At 50.7% G+C, this 23,665-nt stretch overlaps 1 protein-coding gene across 3 annotated transcripts in view; it reads left to right on the forward strand.

The window, feature by feature from the left end:
• LOC122364009 overlaps positions 1–23,665 on the forward strand; it is a 57,986-nt gene that overhangs the window by 19,355 nt on the left and 14,966 nt on the right. The window contains exons 1-2 of one of the 3 annotated variants that reach the window (XM_043333951.1): positions 6,214–6,307; positions 7,533–7,722. In XM_043333951.1, coding sequence (XP_043189886.1) covers positions 7,542–7,722 — 181 coding nt within the window. In that variant the 5' untranslated portion in view covers positions 6,214–6,307; positions 7,533–7,541. Of the gene's footprint in view, positions 1–6,213; positions 6,308–7,532; positions 7,723–23,665 lie in introns of those variants that run through there. The other 2 variants (XM_043333950.1, XM_043333949.1) reach the window with 2 other exon arrangements.

Consider the following 23,665-nt stretch of genomic DNA (forward strand, 5'->3'; position numbering starts at 1 on the left):
GACATCGCTCGGCCGAGTCGCCGCACTGACGTCCGACGGCCATCCGTTTCTCCCTTTCCACCACTGCAGCTGCCGAGTGGCAGCACGACGGCCATCAAAAACCGCGACGACGCCAATGACGCGCACCGCACCACGCCGCCGCCGCGCCGGGATGCGACGCGTGACGCGCCACGCGGCCGCGGCGCGTCACTTTCGCCGCCAATGGACCGGCCGCGCCGCTGCTGGAACAGTTGGTCGGCACCGGAACAGTTTTACTTGCCGGATGAATGAGCAGCATCTCGGAATACGACCAAACACTGGAATGCCGCGTGTTATTGTTTAACGGTTTTGCGAGAGCGGAAAATTGAAAATTGATGAATGACGAGTCATACCTACCAGGCATGGGCTAATTAAATTCGATCAAATTGCGTTTAATGTCAGTACTCATCGCTACCAAATAACATATTATTACTGGGAAATAAATCACCCCTAGGCGTTAGGCTCAGCCAAAAGAACCGGGACAAGATACCGACGCAATTAGACTCTCATTTAATAATAGGCAAAAACCTCTCAGTTCGATATACAGGCCGTCGAAATGTCGAAGTTTTTTATTTCCGATGCTCGTTATAGAAAAGACGACGGTCAGGCGGCACGAAGTAGTATGCATCACATCCTGCCAAACCTTATCCTTTCTCTAATTCAATTAGTATCGCCATTAGCTATATCGCCATTATGTCATCATATGCAGCGGGGACTGGCGGTCTGGCAGGAGAGGGACAGGGTGGGTGCGGGTGCGCAGGGTGGCGTGCGGCCCTCCCCGAGGTATAGCGGTCACCTTTACGGAGCCACTGACCCGCCCGGCCCAGCCCAAATCAATACGGCCAGACGGGCTGTTCCAGCCGCGAGACGGACCCGGCGCCACAGCCCCCACCTGGCTGCGGAAGGAATCGATATGAACCGGGCATAACGCAGTCGGTGCCATGAACTGGGGCAGGCCGACTGGGGAAACAGCCCCTGCTAGCTGCCCCAGCCCCGCCCTCCACAAAAGGGTTTGGTAGCGGCCCGCGTCTGTTCCGGAGGGCGGCCTGCGGACCCCTCCTCACCCGGGTGGGCCTCAGGACACGAACAGTTGAACGCCCGCAGAGCTCGAGCATTGGCAATTGTGGCCAGACACGAGTGGCTAGCGCTCCATGAACGAGGCTTGCCCTCCATGAGCCTGGCTCTTTTGTACGCCGGCTTTGTTTTTAATTCAATCCACACGGCGGCCTCTGTTGTCGTGAGCGCGATGATGGGATACATAAAAAGCACAATAACTCCAGCGAATCAGACAGAACCCGCGCGGGTTTCAATTACGGACAACCTTGGTGGTAATAGCCTCTGGTAGCAGCACAGAGATTCCGGAAAGATGCAACTCTGAACCCTGCGATTCTTGGATGAATTACGATTGCCAATCCTTAGCATAAAGGTCACCAGTCACGTTCATTAAAGGAAAAGGGCCACCTTCGTGAAATATGAAGATATCGTTGTTTTTCATTTTGACATTATTATTTTTCATTTTCTTTTTAAAACTGGTGCCAGAAGTGCACAATTCGCGAAAAAGTATTTAAAACTATTTAACATATTGGTACTATGTTGATACTCTCTACGGCACCTACTGTATGATGGCATAGCGATGACGTCACACTCAAGCCAATCAGCGTTCAGAAGACAGACTCGTCGGATTGTGTCAGATAAGCTGATTGGTTAAAGCTGAGCTGGTTGGAGCTGATTGGTAAAAAACCAAAGCCTTGCCGCGGGTGGCTGTATTGTCGGATAAGAACGCATTCCTGGGATAAGGACGCATTCCTGGCGTATTTTCTTTTAAAATTGCCGATAACTACGAATGGAGGCCGAAATCGGCCGTAAGGAGGTAACTAGATAGGTTTCGGACACGGGCTACAAGATGGCTATCTCAGTTTCAATCCCCATGTTAAAGGTGGCCCTTTTCCTTTAAAGGGACCCTCCCACCTTCAAAAAAGTTAATGAATTGGCATGAAAGTGACGTCCCTTGGTTCAGAAAGAGCGAAAACGAATATCTACCAAATTTCACCGAAAAAATATTCACTGGTTTTCAAGATATTAGGCTTTTACTTTTGTTTACTTTTTGGGATCTCCCCTGTTACTAGCGACTTTATTTGGAAGCAATAATTTGGCAGCCTTAAAGTGCGGCAGACGTTGCGCGCAAAGCAGCGTATACCACCACGTGTTAACGATGGTTTTAGTCTAAGATTTAAAAATCGTTAGATCTCCGCTGACGTCACAAATTCTAAGGGGGCATTCCAATGCATTAGCCCCTTAGAATCCGAAAACTGCAAGTTTGAAATTCCATATCTTCGAATTAAAGCATTTTTCGATGTTGTGAGTGCCCAAACCGGTATTTGCAGGCCATGGCCACCAATTTGGCTATCTCAACTCAAAACTAATGTTAAGGTGGGAGTGTCCCTTTAAACGGATACCGCTGCTACTGGCTGTCATTGCAAAAACATTAGTTCGGCGACCGTTTGCTGAAAAAGCATCTTTTACATGGAAACGCCACGTCTTTAAAAATTGTAAAGCCACTTTGCCGTGTAAAAGACACGTTTACTCAAGTACACAAGTAGAATCAACCTCGCCTTGAGTGTGCTGATGTCTGGCCTTGAGTTCACCAATACCACGGCCCTCGTCGTTCAAACATGGTGTTGTTTTGACTCGGGAGCTCCACCAAGGGAGAGGGTTGAGGCTGCCAATTTATCGCCTCCACCGCCCTCGCTGCAGGAGTGGGGGCGAGGCTCCGCACGCACGGCACAAGCACGCACGCGAACCCGCCCTCTCAGAGTGCCCATGTTGCAACAGGCATGGGACGCCATCATCACAGCGGCCGAACACGTAACGGGACCCACACCAGGAAGAATGCAGCGTCGCATTAAAACACCACTCACCAGCCTCTCATCTTTGTGGAATCAGAGAGGGCGAATCTCTGAGGGCTCGTCAACCACCTTGTGTCCAATCAAAAGCCAATCAATCACCTGGCGAGGCCGGGGCCAGGGCTGTTACGTGGCGGGTCGACGGCCGGAACCGGCGCTGCTGCGGTCATGATACAGGCCCTGTTTACACCTCAGTAACGCGGAGGCATTGACGGAGGGCACCTGCCGTCTCGCGACGCCTACTCATGAGTCATGAGTCATGGAGCGGCATGGAGAGACAATAGGACAGACGGCGAAACGGTAAAATAAAGCTGAATAGAGGCATAAATGCCGAAATTGCCCGGTGAAAATGAATGAGATGGAAAAGAAAGGAACATAGAGACAGTAATAAAGATAGCTAGGGACCGTTCTGAATGGGATGCGGTAGGCTTCAACCAATACGGCAGATGAGCTGCAGATCTGAGAGGCGCCAGACAGCCACCGGCGTCGCGCCCGCCGCGCCGTCGGCTCACCAGATGTGTCGCGACTAGAGTTGCAAAATTTCCCTACCGCACTACCGGCATGCCGGTAATTTTTCACTACCGCAGGTTTTTTCGTGGTATTTGGCATATCCTGCCGGTAGCATGCCGGTATTTTTGATTTTGCACCAAAAAAAATTATCAGCATATGATTCAAACTTTGGACACTAAGAGGCTATTGAATTGTAATAACAGCAATCTTAGCCGTGGTAGAAGTTCCATTGCTAAGGGCAATTGTACACATGAACCTCAGCATTTCACAGGTTTGGCTCTAATACAGTCGGGGAAACTATGGTAAAATCTGCCATTTTTAGCAGTCTGCTATTTATAGCAGAATTCTGCTAAAAATGGGTACGAATCTGCTAAAAATGGGTACGGTAAAAAGTACTGTTTGAAAACTGGTCAAACATTCATCTTTCACTCAGAAACACACTATTTTGCATGCAATTTCTATACTACAATTCTCACATTTTCAAATGAACCTATCATTTGCCTAAAACTTTAAGGAACAATGCTGTAAATTTTGCTGATTCAGGAAGCCCCAAATATCATTAGAACTGCTATTTTTAGCAGCTGCATCTGCTAAAAATAGCAGAAGATATATCTATGTATCTATTGATTAATGGTGAAATGTACATGTATAACTGAGCTTTGGCACCCCACGCCCACTCCATCCACCAGAGGAGGCAGTACACTGTTGCCTAGCAGCACCATCTTAAGGCAATGGCACAGTTGACCAGGCTGAAACAGAGACAGAAACAGAGACAGAGACAGAGACAGAGACAGAGACAGAGAGAGAGCTTTTTACAGCATTCAAAAGTGTGGAAGGTTTCTTGAAAACAGTCTGATTACTGCAATACGTGTCATCATGAACCCCACATACCTATCAAAGTTTACTAAGTCCTAGCACGTCCAGACAAGACTGAGACAGTATGCATTTCAAACAGGCAAAAGCATGCAGACACATACAGAAATAACATCAGGTTCTTAAACCGTGAAGCCCCATTACCCATATGGCCCTCGTAAGATCTGTGGTAGACTCACACCATGCAACATTCAATATTCATCTGGTCACGCAATCAGTATGCAATGATAATGATCAACAAATAAACACACACCCACACCAATGTTTTTTTTAAAGATTTGGTACTTTGATGTTGATTTTTGAAAATAATAGTCATCTTGAGGAGCAAAACATGTGAAAAAAATAGTAAATAATTGACCACCAGCCTGCAGCCTGATGTGTTTGACTGCTAGGCTTTGCCAAACTTCTACTCATTTCCAAAAAAATAATTGTCTTGATTCAAAATAGCTGGTCATTACATACACTTTAAAGTCTGGAGAATAAGATGGAGGTAACATTTTTAACCAAAATGGATTATTAAACCACTAAAATGACATCCTAACCATTAAGGTTGAAAAGTCGTGCCAAGACCCAGCAGGGTATAAGCTGCTGTTTGAACAAAGCCAGGCAATGCTATGTGCCAAATTTACCATTATAAGAAACACTGTGGCCAGGGTCATCTTAACAAACCACATAAACGGCTAAATTAACTATTAAAATATGCCTACATAGCTATTTACCCCTTCAATGGTATGACCTTGATAACATGTGTGTCAACCAATCATGCCAAATTGTGTTTGTTATAGTGATGGCCTGTTCTAGTAATGAATCTCAACCTTATGTATTTTTTTTGCTAGATTTTGTTTTCAACATTATTTTCTGTCTATTCTTAATAGAAGAAACATAAAATACCTAAAACAATGACCAATTTCTAGGAAATTTCAGTGCATTCATCTTTCAATGGCAATATCTTATTAAAAAATAGTCGGATCTGAAAGAAAATAGAAGAGGACACTCTCAGCACTATTCTCATCATGGATCTGCCAGGCATTTGATGCGCATTTGCTTCAAGTAGTGCGCAAATCTGTTTTTGTATGGGTCCGTACCCAAATCTGCTATATTTGGGTACGATGACGTCACGTGCGTACCCATTTTTAGCAGGTCCGTACCCATTTTTAGCAGATTTCTGCTAAAAATAGCAGACTGCTAAAAATGGCAGATTTTACCACAGTTTCCCCGACTGAATAAGAATTGTCAAGAATCTACTGTGGTCTATCAAAGGAAGAATACTCATTCATGTTGCAAAAGCACAACCAATTAGTAAGTCTAATGGTAGGTAATAGTTATAATACAATAAAATAAATTAATGTTAATGTCAACATTCCCTAGACAAAAGGCAGAATCAAAACAACACAAAACACATTGTTTGGAAACTGGCCTTGAGTCCTGAGATGTGCTCTGAGATACTCTACAAAGAATTTGACACTGAAAATCCAGCTGAAAAGGCAGGTGTTAGGAAGCCCTGAGCCTAACTTCGGTCCCAAAATGAAATGAAAATGAATTAAACTGGCATTTTGTCTTATCTTTACAAGAAAACACAACATGCAGACCAAATGAATACAAAGTGGCGCAATATGATCAGCTGATCAAGCAACCAAGGATTGACTTTTAAGATCCTCTGTCCCCTAAAAAAAGGATGTAAGCTGATGACGTAATATTTATTCATATGCCCTTTTGGTTGAATTACTCAAGAGAAGTGGATCTTCTTGTAGTGAATAACACTCACAGTGTTGATTTTATTGGATTTTAATATCGTGTTTGATGATTTTTATCAAAAAAAATCATTCACGAGGCAGTAGTTTGCAGTCCTAAAACTTTTTTTGCAGTGTTTTAATCAGCTGGTTAAAAACTGTTACGGCGCATCTGTTTCGATCCTTTATAACCTTGTGTTTGTTCCCGCGTTTGAGATGGGAGAGGATATTATATCGTTTTTATACATATTATTTGGTGACTTCTCAGGATAAGTGAGTTATTAACTTATATTTTTACATGATTCGTATCTTACTCACGAGCCAACAAGCCATGGCGGATAGGAAAAAGCAGATGTTGATCTCGCTTCCTCAGTTAGGAACATGGCCAAATCTGTAGTTTTTTTTTTTATATTGTGATTTATGACTAGCTATAGTTCATTTTAGGGTAATGTGGAAAATAAGAACGCTTGTGGTAAATCTGATTGCTGCTCACTGTGCAGTCCTCAGGAACACATTTCAGTAATTCAAGTTCTTTTTGACCTTGCTTTTTTGATGAATGTGTGTAGGCTTTTTGTAGGCAATACCTCTTTGATTACAGTTGATATTTTAACAGCTGTAAACTGGAATTGAGTTTCAAAATTGTGGTATTTGTGGGGCCAACTCAGCCAAAATCAGGCTGCTGGAGTTTTGGTTGGACAATGGGTGGCTGCTGGGTGGGGCGGTAACTGAAATTGCCAAAATGTGGCATCTCATGTAGGGGTAAGCCAGAATCAAGAATGCAGGTTTTTTAGTATGCCGGTAATTTGGCGGTGTTTTTGCTTGGGGCGTGGTAGCATGCCGGTATCCTAGAAAATTTTTGTGGGGCGGGGCGGTGCCGGTAGCAGCCCATAGGGAAAACTTTGCAACTCTAGTCGCGACGTTCCGCGAGGAGGCACAACTGACGAGCGAGGGAGGCGCGGCACGAATTGAGGGAATTCCAGAGACGCCGCACCTGTTCCGGATACGTCACATGACACGAGCCGCGCCGCGACGCGCGGTCTTAATTACCAGACCCGCCCAGACTATTGCCCGGCGCCGCCTCCGTCCTCGTCCCAGGCACCCCCGTTGCTACCGCCGCCACCACGAACCACAGTCCTAACCGGGCACCGAGTCGGTCGTCAACTCAAGTGATGCCCTTTTGTCAAGTGATGCCCATATCGGCCTAAAGCCAGTGCGGGTGGCAGATGGAGCACGATCAGGATGTGATAGAAAGTGTAGAACGCAATAGCCATTCGTCGAATTGATAGTGTGCTTTAACTGATAGTTTAAATTCCGCCCCGTACGTGCGAACGACCGCTGCCTAATTTGTATGCATATGTACTTACACCCGTTCTCCTGATACGGGCCCAAGTGACGTTCACCCGAGGTATTCTTGCAGTCGCTGTGCCCTCGCCTACATGTCGCTTCCACCCAGTTCATGACCCGACGCATAATTTACCTCCCTCGTCTCTCTCCGTAGGCATCCAGGATGCGGCGTCAGCGCTGTCGCAGCTGGGGCACCCTGCTGGACGCGCCCGACGAGCTGGAGAGGCCGCCAGAGACCGAGATCGAGTACGTGCGCTACCTGCAGCAGAAGATCGCCGACGCCCAGGAGCGTCACCTGCTGCCGCTCAAGGAGGACGTCACCGACTGGCTCAACGCCACGCTAGGTGAGTGACTGGAACGACACATTGACACCGACACAAAACGACAAACGATTAAATTTTATAGTTCAGAATTCAGATAACATCTCTATTCGGGAAGCGCCAATTCTAGGACAGTTTTTTATTTTTAGCTTACTGAATGCAAGCCCGGAAACGTTCGCCCATCACGTTATCAGCCATTGTAAAAACAACAACTAAAAATAGCAATCTTTTCGTATCAGACGGCACATCACCGCATCAAACGTTCGGTGTATCATGTGGGTACTGCAGGATGCAGGACAGCATATTGTTCAGTGGGGCGTACTGCGGGACAGTATATCTTCCAGTTGCGGGAGTGCTTTTAAATCATGCAATAAGTAGCGTCCAATGTAGCCAATATATCATCCCATGTCGTGTACCACGAGATATCGTGCCCAAATGCAAAGTAGGCGGAAGACGCAGAACATGTCATGGTAATGCGCCACGCGAATAGTTAGTTCTTCCCTTCGCTATACTCCGATCGTTGTTCAGTGGTCAGCCTGCCGGACTGTGCTCGGTCCACACCGCTGCAGCTGATATCCGATCTCCCCTTCGCGCCGACGGATCACATGTCGGTCGAGCCGGCGTCATCTAACCGGCGGCGGCGGCGCGGCGGGTCAGACGAGGTGCGGCGCACCCCGCCGGCGCTGTGCCGCTGACCGAGATACGTTTTTCTCCGGACGGCGGCGGCGCACGGCCCGCGGCAGGTGCTGCAGCGGCCCACACGCATACCGGGGAGCCCGCGGGCCAGAGCGGAACTGGACCTAGGCAGTGGAGCCAGGAGGGTCTGGGTCCAGTCAGTTCAGCGTAGGATCTGGGTCTCGACACAACTCCCATGGAGAATTAGGGTTTGTGCCGCAGTTCACCTGAAGGGTCTCGGTTCAGTTACAGCTCGCTTGGAGGGCTTGGACCCAAACATAGCTCAGGCCTCAGACGCAGGTCACAGGCCAGTCTCAGGTCGGGTCGTCAGTCTCAGGTCGGGCCGTCTGTCTCAGTCAAAGGTCGTTTCGCACGGTGAGCGCCGCACACCAGGTTACCGGTGCCATAATCAGATGCGGACCAGAGGCCGGCCGGTGCCGTATTACCGATTGGATGAGCCCACCGCCGCGCCGGTCATCCATTTCCATCGGGCAGGCACACGCCAGCCAGCCATGCTCTCTGCCAAATGAATGAGGTTGTTTTGGGCCATAGTGATTAGCGCGGATGGTTTTCGGACACATCTTGCGTCTCTTTTTGTAAAAGAAGCTGATTCATTTTTGCACGGCATCGCGTGTTGGGCCAAAAGCTTTTCCAATAAGGTTCGAGAATGAACATGAGAGAATGTTTTCCGTGCCGTCAGGCTGATCTGATAAGATCGCACATTCAATGACTGTGATCAATGGAATCTTGATAGAATCTCTCTTCTCAACCATTTATTTAAGTTTTGCTCCATAAGTGTTGCAGTTACAGTGCACCAGAACAATACAACAACGTCAAATCGTATGTTACGGAAGCACATGCTCAACAAAAACAAAGATGCCACCCGTTACATAACTCTCCCACATTTAACCCAGTGACGGCACAGCCCCCCCCCCCCCCCACCACCACCACCCAAACCACCCGCTCGGGCGTGGCCCGTGGCTGCAGTCTCAGTGGCGCCCAGCCGTCTCCGTCCCGCCGCCGACCTCGGCCCAGTGTCTCCGTTCCGGCCGAGGGCGCTCTCCCAACCGGCCCGGGGTCCACTGGCCTCCTCCGGCCGGCGGCGCGGCGTCTCAGCGGTCACTGCTGACCGAGTCACACGGCGTTACGGCCGGTACTGACCGCGTCACAGGCGTTACGGACCGCGTCACGGGCGGTACGGCCTCGGGAAACAGTCCGCTCTGGTCGCAGAAGGCACCGCAGTGACCGGAGACAGGCGGGCTTATTGTTGCAGCACAGGTGAAAAACATCGATTGACGCTTGCCAGTCGATTGCAAAACACTTTATCCGACTCTGATGAAATGCAATGTCAACTGCTGTCAGCTTTCTTGTCGTTATTTCTGGTTATTTCCAGCGGGGCAAGTCAGCATGTCATTAATTTCCGCGAAACATTTGAAAGATGTCAGCTGTCTGTTACAATCATTAAAAATGTCACTTCTTAGTTCCAACGGGTGAAGGGAGCTTCTCTAGCCGCACCCGTTGCCGCAGAACCGTTTCGGATGCACCATTCGAAGTTCAAACCGTAACAACCCCTCACAAAACACAAAGGCAGTCCAAGCCGAGCCGAGCTGTCACCCGCGCCGCCTCACGCCGCAGTTCGCCACTGATCGCCACTGGTGCGCCGGAAATGCCGCGCTACCGCCGACCCGTTACCCGACCATGGATCCGTTCGGTGGCCGGCGGCTACCGCCGCACGCGCCGGAGCGGGGCCGTTTTTGAACACGAGCACAATGAAATACGGGCGCAATTACTCCCGGAAACTGAGCCCAGAAAAGCCGCGCCGCCACCGCCGCTGTTCATCTGTCTGTCGAGATAACTGCGCTCTACCGTACCTGTCTAGTTAGCATGCGTACTCCGCGTGTCGACCGCGGGCTCGATACCGGTCTGCGTGTTCCGCATGTATGTAACCGTGCCACGCATAATAGGATGAATAGACGCTGGCGGCGCGGAGGGCAGGCACCGGAAAAATGCCAGCGGAGCCTGATCCGGAGGCGCCTCCGTGCCTGCCGCCTGGTATTATCGCCTCGCTGGGGCTGCTGGCTGCGTCTTTCACGGTCGACCGGAGTCGTTAGCTGGCTGGCTGGGTCGCCGATTGTGTCCGGCCTTCGGTCCGTCTCGGCTCGTCCTCCGTCAGCGCAGCCTCAGCAGCAGCAGCAGCAGAGGCGGTCAGGTCACGACGGTGTCGGCAGCGGCATCGATTGTCGACGAATCGTCGGATCATCGCTCCCCGATCGTCGGTCCCGAACCTTCCCAGCCACCCGGCGCGCGCCGTTATCGCAACAGTCACGCCGGCTCGGAAGAAAGCGGCGAGGGTGGCGCGGCGGCGGCGTTCGGCGGCGCGGCGGTCGCACGCGGATGGCACGGGTAATGATCCATGACCAAAACACGATCGTTACCGGCCGTGTGTCCATGGCGCTCCGTGATGGCCGCGTGAGATAGCGTGAGAGTTTTCCAGTCCTCTGTCTGACGTCACCTAAAGTTAACCCTCGCATGTGTAGGGGGGGGGGGGGGTCGGATGGACCCCCCCCCCATGGTTTTTCGCGAATAACTCGCGTAAAAAGCGGCCAATCGCGACGAAACTTTCAGTACCCTCGCATTGATCAATTTTACACCTACCCTGAAAATTTTCTGACCCTGACCCAAATGACCTTTGACCTGTGACCTCTTTTCCGAGACCATGTTTGGCCGGAATCGCTATTTCGCGTATGTCGGCACGCACTAGCCGCGTGTTTGCAAGCTTTTCGTGGTTTCAAACGTTCAAACATGTGATTTGATGTTACTCCCGTGTGTGTCAAGGTCACCTGAAGGTCAGGTCAGGTCATTGACCTTTGGTGACCTCGGGTGACCTCGGGTCACTTTTTCGAGTTTTACATGTTTCTAGGCTAGTTTTTGGAGCTGAATTCGAATTTAGCAACCATTTGAACATTTACAAAGTAGTTTTGGTGACTTCGTAACATGTTACGAAGCTGTCAGAGGCGGTTGACACGTACTACGAATACCCGTCACGACGCCTACTGGTTGACCTGACCTGACCTGACCCGACCTGGTCTAAATGCTTCAAAACATCATCTGTGATCAAAACTAACACGATATTCGTGATCAGCACCCCGAAAACCCCTTAGCAGCCACACTTTACGACTTTCTAACAGGTCCCGATTTTCCCGACTTTGGGTCATTGACCTGACCTGGAAGGTCAACCAATGACCTAGGACATTAAAATTGGGTATCATCGGGTTCCTCTCGTCACGGGCAACACGCTCGTTTTTTCCGCGAAGCTCTAGCTCGATCAGGGGCCAAACGGCAAGGGGGGGGGGGTCCAACCGACCCCCCCCTACACATTAGAAGCTGGCAAACGCCGCACACATGCGAGGGTTAAAGGTGTTTGGGGTGAGACGCCGGGGCGCAGGGTGTACCCACGCATTAGCCGGATTGTCGAGGGAGCAAAGGTCTTGGCAGGAGCGTGTGACGCGATCCCCGGCTCGATTACGAAAAGAGCAAAGGTGGGCGAACTGACGTCAAAGCCGTGCGACTGGGTTGATGAATGTGTTATCCCTCGCCCGTATTGGTGTTTTTCCAGCCGCGAACGTATAAGGGGGGGGGGGGGTCCGTTGGACCCCCCCCCTTGCCGTTTCGCCCCTGATTGAGCTAGAGCTTCGCGGAAAAAACGAGCGTGTTGCCCGTGACGAGAGGAATCCGATGATACCCAATTTTAAGGTCCTAGGTCATTGGTTGACCTTGCAGGTCAGGTCAATGACCCCAAAGGCGGGAAAATCGGGACCTGTTAGAACGTCGTAAAATGTGGCTGGTAAGGGGTTTTTCGGGGTGCTGATCACGAATATCATATTAGTTTTGATCACAGATGATGTCTTCATGTATTTAGGCCAGGTCGGGTCAGGTCAGGTCAGGTCAACCAGTAAGGGTATTCGTAGTAGGTGGCAACCGCCTCTGACAGCTTCGTAACATCTTACGAAGGCACCAAAACTACTTCGTAAATGTTCATATGGCTGCTAAATTCGAATTAAGCTCCAAAAACTGGCCTAGAAACATGTAAAACTCGAAAAAGTGAACCGAGGTTATCAAAGGTCAATGACCTGACCTGACCTTCAGGTGACCTTGACACCCACCCTAATGCATGGGGGCAACATCATATCACATGTTTGAACGCTTGAAGCCACGAAAAGACTGCAAACGCGCGGCTAATGCGAGCCGACATACGCCGAATCGCGATTCCAGCCAAACATGGTCTCGAAAAGTAGGTCACAGGTCAAAGGTCATTTGGGTCAGGGTCATGAAATTTTCAGGGTAGGTGTGAAATTGATTAACGCGAGGGTACTGAAAGTTTCGTCGCGATCGGCCGCTTTTTACGCGAGTTATTCGCGAAAAAACATGGGGGGTCCGTTCGACCCCCCCTATACGGGCGAGGGTTATTCATCATTTCCACTGGGGAGGCCAGCTTGCTGACGGTTTCTGTAGGTCACATATGACGTCAGTCGGTAAGACGGACGGACTAGTGCTGGTGCTGGTTTAAGTGCTGGGGGAGTGGAGATGCACTATGCAGGCCTGACGGGCAGGCGGACAGCCATCTCGCTCCATCCCACTCAGCTGCGAGATGTGACGGCTGGGCCACCGCTCACCCAGCCGAGCCGAGTGACGCTGACAGGCCCATCAGATGTGGGACGATCGGGCGACCCAGACACGGCCAGCTGACTGGCGCCGCCCTGATGAGCACTTACCGGCTCATTGTGCCTCGCCATGGCTCCATTCACCGCGCGCATAGCGCCGGGCGGCAGCGGCAGGCAGGGACGGACGGAAAGGGGTCGATGGGGGAGGGAAGTGTCATCAGACTCTCACGCTAACAGGCCGCTTCCTGTTGTCCAAGTGCTCGTCGGTCCGGTAAAAGGGAGCCCATGGTCACAGGGTCGAATTTAAATAGAAAGGGAGGGGGAGACCGAGTAGGGTTAATAGACGGCGATGGATGATAATAAGCTTTCAGCAGTTCGAACAGGGGATTGCCGGATTACCATATTCATGGAAACCGCCACCGCTCATCACACACCTACGTCTTCCTGTCCATCAAGGATGATTAAGCCCTCATGCCGACTGTCTTAGGCCGCTCTTCTGACACTTGGAACCACTTAATACCGCCGAAGCCTTTTCCACCAGTAGTCGGGTCGTTTAGGCATGTCCCGTTAGATTGTTAAACGTGTGCTGAGGGGAATTATCCAAGCGCGACCGAGTGGGCCGTGCCGGCTGGACTGCCATGTAGGCCCTCGGCGCGGACGGCCCGCGGCTGATCCCACGAGTCATTTAATTGTCACAGTCAACGTCCGCCGTTTGTCCGAGTTCCCGTCTGTTGAGGAGGGTCAGCAAAACCTGTTGAAGATGACTGCCGGTCGAGTGTGTGCTGAGGAACGCTGCTGGCGGATTAGGGATTTTCCCTCGCGGGATACGTTCCATGCTCCTGGAACATTCAGTTATTTTCTCCTACACTTCACCAACATCGTCTGTCTGCCTCTTTTTTCGCTCTTCGTTCTTTTTACATATTCCTTTGCCTATATATCCGGTCCGCCTAGAGCCTTTCCCCTCAATAGTCTCTGCGTGACGTCACGTGGCCATTTCCACTCCATATCGGCCGAAAGTACCGCCACGAAACTCAGCGGCCCCGGTCCATTAACTACTGATCCGCCGAGTGCCAGTCCTGTTCCATGGCATCTGTGGCCGCGGCGAGTGCTCCGTACCGCCCCGGGCAAGGTCACGGGACCGCCCGCGGATGGAGCGACCGACGCCGACCGTGAGATTATCCACACATTATTTGTTTTCTTTTTTGTCGGCTTTCTGGGTTTGATCATGTGTCCCGAAATGGTATCAGGGTGCATTTATTATCAGATTCTAGGGATTGTATTACTAAAAAATAAGATCAAGAAGAGCCGCAATTGGGCCCGGCGTTTCAATGACCCTATAAGGAATGTCTTATTTATATTTTACCATACCACTTGCGCCGTTTTTCGTTTCCACTGGTTTCCTCGTAGTTCTGCCAGCAATTTTGACAGATTATGTGGGCTTTGGGCATCCGAAATCCGAATTACAGCCAGGTGTTCAATTACAACCGCGGGAATTTATCCATCGCCGGTGGTAGTGTGCGACCAACAGATGTTGCCGGTCTTCGACCGCGCACAAATAATCCCGTGGTGATTCCCTTCATAGATTAGATGGATTAGCTATCATGCCACTTGATTCGGGGGATAGGGGTTCGACTACCTCATGTCATCCATTCCGCCAAAGAAGCAGCTGAACAAGTGTATCGTGATTGGCACGCACTCTAATTTTGAGTCCTCGTGTTTAGCTAATCAAGCAGCGACCTTTCAGAGGCATGGCTCGGGGCCGAAGGTCGTTCCCCATGAGGCATCTTCAGGTGCGTCCGCAGCTCTGCGTTCGAGCTCCGGAACGGAGCCAGTGGCCCGCCCGAGGCCGAAGGGACTCGCGTCACGTGATTAGCCGTGGTTCGCTGGTCAGCCGCGGCGCGGAGCCGTAGAGACGGCCACGTGACCTGCTCAGGACTACCGGGTCACCTCAAACGCGTGGGACAGGACTAACCGGCCGAGACTAAACCATCAGTGATGGAACGCCTGCGCTCACACACATGCGTATAACGGGTAGCCTGGGACTGTTCGGTGATTGCCCAGCCGATAAAGAGGTGGACACATTTGTACCGTGCGACTGAAGGTCAGCAATCAGCATGCGCCGGGTACCTGTCAGCACCTATTCACCGAAACACGGAACGCATTCAGCCCCGTCTGTCGGCCCATTCAGCAGAAGCCGGGTCGGCCATTAGGTTGCCGTTCTTTTCACCTCTTGTTCACTGGCCATTGTTCCGTTCCGTGTCTGTCCAGCTCTTCTGTCAGCTGTCATGTTCGCTGCAGTCACACCGGCTGTCCTGTCCTGTCCCGTCCCGTTCTAGCATCAGGTCCTGTCCGTATGACTAGCTGTATCTGGCAGTGGGTCCATTGTTCCTGTTCCGTGCAGTATACAGAGCACGGCGCTGTCCAAACGCGCACTGAATGCACCATCAGTCGGAAGCACGCGCCAATCAGCCGTCTCAGTTCCTTGCCGGCAGTGCTTAAACATTTCACGAGACTTAGAGGTTCAATGAATCAAATGGATGACTGATGCGTAGCTGCTAAATTGACAAGCTGATTCCATGCTTGCCCTCTGCCCGTGCCTTGCCTACTTCATTTTTAGAGTGGAGGCGGATGACGAGTTTTTCTTTCACCCCGCCCTCGTCCACCCCCTGACGTAGCAGCCCGGAAGGAATGGGGACTTGCAGCCCGGAAGGAATGGGAGCTTCTTCAGGACGCGTCCAATCCGAGCATGCAGCGGAACGATCAGCGGGGCGGACGGAACGGAACGGACCGACGGAGCGAGCGGTGCGCGACGGTGGCCGCGGCGGCGGAGCGGGCGCCCTCCCCACCCCAGTTTTGTGTGTGTGTGCGTTGCTCCACGCGCGCGCGTTCCGCTCCGCGTGACTGCCCCGGCCGGGCGTCGTGGGAGCCCCGCGGTCTTTGGTGTGCCCGGGTTACATAAACAGACGCCCAGCGCCGGTTCCCGGTTCCCACCCTGGGTGACGCAGGAGACGAAAAACGACGCACTGTGGTCGGTTGTCGCATGACCGGCGAGAGAGCGGCGGTACGGGTTTGAAGTCGGGAGACTTCAAAGACTCCCGGGCCGGACCTCTCTTAGTCGGGAGACTGGGCCGGACAGAAGGCATTCGGATGCGGTTGGACACGTTCTCCTTGGCGCGTTGTGTACTTTTGGTTGTGATTTCGCACCACAATCTGATGCCGGTTGATAACATTGCTTGTGTCGTATCGATTTAATATAGACATTGCTGCTTGCCAGGTTGATCACTCTCATGATCGGTCTTCTGATGGATTAGTCTACTTTTTGTGTGCTTTGCCGGCTTGTTAGTGAGTCGAAAACCTACGTTCCTGGTTCACAAATCATTCTCGCTGACAGAGAGGCATAGCTTCTCAGAGTTCGGAGGTCACCATCATCATCCAATACCACGGTCGAATTCATTATACCGCAGTTGCCCAATATTTCCACAGCTGCCTCGTCTATTCAAATGAACCTCGTTCATCATCATTGAACCTGATACGGCTTTAATGGTAGCCGCGGTCGCGCTTGATGTCATTATGCAACTTCCTGTCAATTAACGTTTTCTATCCTCCTCACTGGCGATTATGCATTTCACAAGACTTCCAATGCCTTATACCACGATTTTCATTGTGCCGGAAGTGAAATCAATATATACCTATCCACAAACGCAATAACTGTCACGAGTAGCCCGACATCTTACCTCACTGTTCTTTTATCTACCTGACATTCACGTGACATGTTATTGATTTACAACTTCACCCATCTGGTGGCTGGGAGAGCCCCGTCAACATCCCGAAGGTTCCTCTCTGTCAGAGTGGGCGGACTTTCACTGGGACACCTTCCCCATCAGCTCCCTCACCGTGATGGGTGGCGTCACTGATGGTTATGTCGGTACCAATTACCTTCATCGATATATAATCCGACCATCACGGGAACACCTTCCGAGAGACTCGCGTCGGATCTGTTGTAATCCAGATAATGGCTTAACACCTACTCTCGGCAGTAATGTACGGAGGTGAGCAGCCGGCCGCGTCCAAGTTAGTACGTGAGGATAATGTATCTCAGTGAGGTTTCACACCTCGGTGATCCGCGCACCTGTTCGGAAGGCAGGGATACATTTCCAGGTCACACGGTTCCTGTTTTGCAGACGCCTGAAAGCGTGCCAGGATGATCAGTTTCGGATGATTTTTAACGTGATTCACACCTATACTTATCCCTACTTTATCGCCGACGAACCGCAAGACGATGCTACCAAAACTGAAGCGTAATGTTAGAAACGAGTGATGAGCTTGTTAGAGATGTTGAGCCACTTCCTTGTTTCAAGCCTCTTATCAATCACGTTACACAGCATTATCAGTAAAACCAGACTGGCCGCTAGAACGGTGAAACCAGTCGTGCCGCGGTTCCTTAGTTCATGACCTCTTGTTGACCTGTTTATTCTAACCCGACAATGCTGGCATCGATGCACTTCGTAAACCTGGCCCATGGAAACTAGCAGAAACTTTCGAAGATCATGTGCAGGTCGGCTCAGGTTAACCAGCGATATCCAGAAGATGCATAATTAGCATTCCATAAAAGGCCCAGTTAATCAGTACGCATGATTAGCTTCGGTCGTCAGGGAGAAGGCTCATACCACGTTACCGTGCCAGCCAGGCCACGCGGAAAAGATCGTCCCGACAAGCTGACGCTCAAATGGGCCTAAGTTATGTGACCAAGCTCCCCTGCTGCCCTCCAACCCAGCTCCATCAACCGTTCGGCGCCATGCGACAGCTGCCCCCGCCCACTCCTGCCTGCCTTTTAGCCTACCGTCTACCACCCATTGTTGCAATGTCTTATGTAGTTTATACCCTTCCATGCAGCAACAACAACCGAGCACCGTTTAACATTGACACCGTTCATTAGTCCACTGTCCACCATCCATCATCCACCGTTGCACCGTCCACCGCGGTCTACCGCACCTTCTACCGCAATTTCTACTGCACCGTCTACCGCCAGCCACCCAACGTCAGTCGGCAAGCCGGCCTGGATTTCCGACGCACAAAAACCGACCCGCGAGCGTGGCACACCGCCCGGGCATGCGTGAAGCGGGTGACCGGCTCGTGGCGACACGGAGAACGCGGCCACGGAAACCGGGATTTACGAACGGGGCCCTTCAGTCGACTGCGGGGACCGAACGGGAGAGTTTGAGTGGAATCTCGATTAAATTGACGGCTTGGGATGAAGTTAAGATGATGTTACAGTCATGTCGCATCCCAGCTTTCTTGCATTGATTGTAATTTGCAGATATACATAGTTATGAGTTTCTCGACGTCAATGTTCTCTTCTTCAGAGTCGAGACAGCTCATGGCTTCTTTGTCCTGTCACTATTTTATCTGCTCGTATAACACCACAAATCGAAGGAAAACTTGTCCTCAAAACTTTGCGGGTCATGTTGGGGATCCAGACTCATAAACCTTACCCGGAAACCGTCTATCCCACAACATCATAAGTCCCACAGCAGTGAGAACTTCGATCATTACTCCCTTCTAAAATACACCATCATCTCCCCGCTGTCTGGCTCTGACGTCATCGGGCGCCGTGACGTCACCGAAGGCGGCCGCCGTCTCCGGTAAAATTCCTACTGTCGGTGAGGCAGCATGGGAACTACTATGCGTTTCAGACCCTGTGGAACAGTCCTTTTCGGCTATTTCTCGTTGTATATGCGTTTGATTTTAACCAAACTTTGGCATTGGTAGTTTAAGATCCCTACCTAATTTTTATCAATATGGTCTATTAACGAAAAATGAAAAATAAAGGCACTTGTCATTGACTGATAATGTTAAGGTCGTCAGAGCCCTGCTTAGAGGCTGACACAGGCTGGACGCTGTCTCCCCTCTGATTGGTCGAGACGCACTAGCACACTGCGGCTTGGCTCCGCCCACTTGCGGTACAGCCTCGGGTCATGTCGGCGGCAGTCGCAGTCCGGCCGGCCGGCGTGCGGGCCGCGCACGCAGCGCAGCGGAGTGGAGCACTTGTTTGCATGTCATGAACTTTTAATAAGTTGTTCTACGACAAATAAGGACGGAGGAAGAAAGAGAAAGGAAAAGGAGACAAAGTGACAATGAGACGAACGGTAAACGTTGGCTAGTGGACAACAAACAATATGCATATAGCCGCTAGAGCAGAGACAGGAGACGAAGATGATAGACCAGAGACAAGTGACGAAGATAGAGATTAGGCTATAGACGAGAGACAATATACTATAAACGTATAGACGAGAGACTGACAAGGGGGAGTGAAGGACGGGAGATCATGAACTCTCGATATTGCATATCTACATTTTCAGATTGAGTCATCCTATATTTTCCCCTGTTTTATTGTTTTTCGGGCCTAAGATCTATCAACAACATTCTGAAAGCATTGTGGAAATGTCATAGAAAGATTTACCTATTATTTTCACCCCCCCCCAAAAAAAAAAATTATTCTTTTAAATAAAAAAAACTAAATACCTACAAGTATCTATGTGGATATCTTCAATTAAATAAGGCCGTTGAATGCAAAGACAGTCCGGTGAATTCTGTCCCGTTACTCCTTAAATGCACAATAGCCTGTAGGAAAACGGCTGCGGAGAGGCTCGCTATAAATTATTGAAAATAAGATTATTTTAAGTCTGCATAGGGAATAACATTCTGTAGCTAGGAGTGCTTATTGTTTTATACATACACCATCGCGATCTGCATTGAATTCTTCATCCTTATTCTCTCCGCGCGAGATACGACATTTACAATATTCACACAATGATGCCTGCGTTAGCGTGTGTCTCGTCCCAGTCCGTCAGACCTCCGCACCGCTCTGACCCCGAGCGGCGAATGACCGGTCCCGGTGTCGCGGCACAGTGGGCGGAGCTTAGCTGCGGCGCAACAGCTGACGCTGCAACGCCATGCTAGCCTCTACCACGGTGCAGAGTTTTCCGATCAATTTTTACCATTACAAGTCAACGACAAGTGCCTTTCATTTTGACATTTTGTTAAAAGACCATATTAGTAAAAATTAGGTAGGCCATTGAAACACATTGTGTCAAAGTTTGGTTGAAATCAAGCGTATAGGTAACGAGAAAGGGCCAAAAAGGACTGTTCCAGAGGGTCTGAAATGCGTAGTAGGAACTATAGGAAGCAAGGGCACGCATTTCGGAGGGGTCGCGGCAAGATAAGTCCCGGGACGGGACACGGCCACGGTCGGCGGGGAAGCCACAGGGAGGCGCGGCTGAACGATTTCACAGCGGGAACTGATGGAGATGCAACGAGCGCTAGGTGAGCTCATCAGCTGTCCTGACGTCACAGGCACGCCCAGCGGGACGAAATGAGTCTCCCGCATTGCCGGCGATGAATTGGTGCTATTTTTGGGTGTTTACTACTGGACAGGAGCGCGAAAGGTCCAGACTATGACCGAATTGGAAGCATTTAGGAGATTTCGGCTTTTGAGGCTTTAATCCTGTTTCGTGAGACACAACTGGACTATGGCCGTCGCTTTCAACGGATGGCCTTGCCAGCATGCGACAGCAAAGCGGCCACTGACTGGCCCTCATGAGTCAGTTTATGGTCCTATTGACACGGGCTGGGAGACCACGCCCCAGGCCACGCCCACCAACACTGAGGCTGGGCGTGGTCTGTGGTCGGATGGTAGTAGGTGGGACATAGTTCCTCCCAGGATGTCGAGATTCCCGTGACCAACCACCGGATATTAAAAAAGTCATGACAAGATATGAGGGAAACAAGCTCTTTTGATTGTCAAACACCTTGCATCAACGTAAGCTCCAAGTAGGTGCGTTTTATGCCAGAACAACTAGTCTACAGGCGTGTTACACTTGTGATGCATATTTATTTTTGGTGCGACTACGACTGTAATAGCTTTGAAAGAGAAAGTTGCGCGTAACCATCCGCATTATCACGTGCTAGAGTTCACGCGTTCCGCGTCCATTTAAGTCGTCACCCATCGGCTCGTGACGGCCGCGTGCAGCAGTCACGCTCACCCTCTCCAATCGTGGTCTCTGTGCGTGCGTTCATAACGCAGACACTAGCCGGTGCGGGTCGCCAGGTCACCCCTCAGTGACGCTCTGATGTTTATTTGTGGTCCGCTGCCGACGGAGAAACTCGGATTGATTTGGTCGGCCGAGCCGGCCAGGTCGTGAGCGGTCCAATCGTCTGTGAAAACAGACCTCTATTGAGCGTATTTGGTGGACAGATGCTGTCAAGCTTACTAATGGAGAAAACTGGAGGCAGCCTCAGAAACTGCACAAGGCAAATCGTGCGAACGTCATTCTGTTGCTAACGAGGACAGGATGACGACTGACGTTTCTCAAAACGTGATTTTTATACAAATACCTTCAATGATTTTATTGTAGCTACTGGAAACACTTAACTTCTAAAAGAAACTTTCAAAATCACTATTCATTATTCAAGGTCCGAGGCACAGTTAGCCTCATAATATCCAGAGATAATATCGTGCCTTTGTCCATTTCATCAGAATAACTGTGCCAACTCATAACAATAACTCCCACTTAGCTTACCCACGCTGAACGGAAGTCATGATGCTCCTCCCATGCCGGATCCACGGCAGTGGTTTAGTTTAACGCCCCCGGCGGCCGCGTGTGGTTTAGGTTCATTCCCAGTGACGATCCTGCAAGGTCAGATGCTGTTCATGCCTGCAAGGCCAGTGGGAATGTTGTGTGCGTGCACGGAGCTGTGGAAGCCCACTCGGTGACCAAGGTCAGAGACAAGCCACTGGCGTTATACAGGTGCCTGATCTAAACAAGAGTAGACACAATGGCAGTGCGACCGTGTGCTGCTTTACCTTGCTCGTATTCATCATGCGGTAAGATAGGGACAGATGTATAGGTATGGGAACGCTTTTCCCACCATGAGGACTCAGCAGTTCATACTAAAATAAATGGGCTGGCCATTGATACAGCTTTCAAGTTCTCTTTCTAATCGAAAGAACCTAAGAAATAAACGGAGCGCCAATCTCGATGGAGTGAAATCCTAAAAAGCAGCATTCAGCAGATTGAGCTACCTCACGATTCCCAGTCCCCATTAGCGACTTGACATCAAACATCGCTATGCACTTTCAGAACAGCAATATTCCTGCCCATGGCACAGTCCGATCTAGCTGCGAGCCGCGCATGTCACCAGGCACGTGCGCACTGTGTGCTCTCCTAATCAGAGGTCGCCGAAGCGTGCGCGCCGGCCTCGTTCATGGTGCACGCCGCAGCCGAGACGCGTCGAACGTGCCGCGAAGCGCCGATTTAGCCGCACGGCGCGGCGCCCCACAGCGAGGCGTGACCAATCCGGCGCCCCTCGTGCGCCGTGAACAGGTAAATCACGGACAGTGGCCGTCGGTCCGGGCCGCTCCCATTCGGGGTGCCCGCGCCGGCTGATTAACGCCACGGAACTGCCACGCCGCACTCATCAGCGGCTCGTAACGAGCGGCCCGAGCAAGCCTCGCAGCACGCGGGCGGACGTGGGCAGGGCTAGCGGAGGCGGGGGCGGGGGCGGCTGTGAAACCTGTCTGTCTGGAGGCGGGCCTCTTGAGCAGGCCAGAACATACCTTGTAAGCATGGTCTGGGCGTGGCGGAGTCCGGGCCGGTACACACTGTCGGCGCGAGACGCCTGAAGGCCCGTTCAACTTATGAATGGGATGCAGCTGGCGCGGGAGACGGGGTTGAAGTCAACCTCTGAGTTTTAAAACTTGATTATTATGCTTACCGACGTTGACGCACATTATGCATATGCTTACATACGACAATATATCGCCGGCGGTATTTTTTAACGAAATACTAGGGGAAGCGGGGGTAGCACCGCCATGTGGGAAACACCGCCATCCTCTCTATCGGCAAAACTCTGAATTGTAAATGTAAACACCCGCCATTTCGGTGTCCGAACGGAAACGGGACGCCGCGTGAGGTAGGTTTCGCTAAGACTTATTTGATTTTGGGATCGCAATTGCCCATTTTGTGAATTTCAAACCATCGTTGTAATCATTTGGCATGTTTTAGCAGCACGTAAGTGGTCATTTCAAGTCAAAATGCCTTGATTTTTACGTTAAATTTGAGGGCATGAAGTGCTCTTCATTTAGAAAGGAATTACAGAAGAATCGCGTCCCGGCTTGTTTTGCTGTCGGGGCGTTGTCGGTCCATGACTGTGAGTGGGGTAACACCGCCATGCTCGGCGGTGCTACCCCAAGGGGTGGCAAAATGGATAAAGCCGCAATGATGATTCACTCAGCTCGGAGAAGAGCTTTAGTTAGGCCGCAAACGTTGTCTGTTTTTTAACCTCACGTTTGACTTCACTGGATGTTTCGAAATAAACGTAAATTTGTCATGCTTTGTATGCATATTGTCCGCAACAAACAGTCTGATCTGTGACAAACTAACAGCCAACTCTTGTGTGTCTTATATGAGTTTGAGTTACTATTTCAGACAGCAGTAACGCTTCCAAGGGTGCCTGTCACCGTAAGGCCGATCTGTGGATAACATCGCCATCAGTGGCGGTGCTACCCGCACATTTTTTGGAGGACGGAAAATGCAGGACTTGTTTTCAATGTCTGTAAAGTAGCGAAATTT

The sequence above is a fragment of the Amphibalanus amphitrite genome, unplaced genomic scaffold (assembly GCF_019059575.1).
Source record: "Amphibalanus amphitrite isolate SeventyFive unplaced genomic scaffold, NRLGWU_Aamphi_draft 000652F_arrow, whole genome shotgun sequence".
In the NCBI taxonomy this organism is placed as follows: domain Eukaryota; kingdom Metazoa; phylum Arthropoda; class Thecostraca; order Balanomorpha; family Balanidae; genus Amphibalanus; species Amphibalanus amphitrite.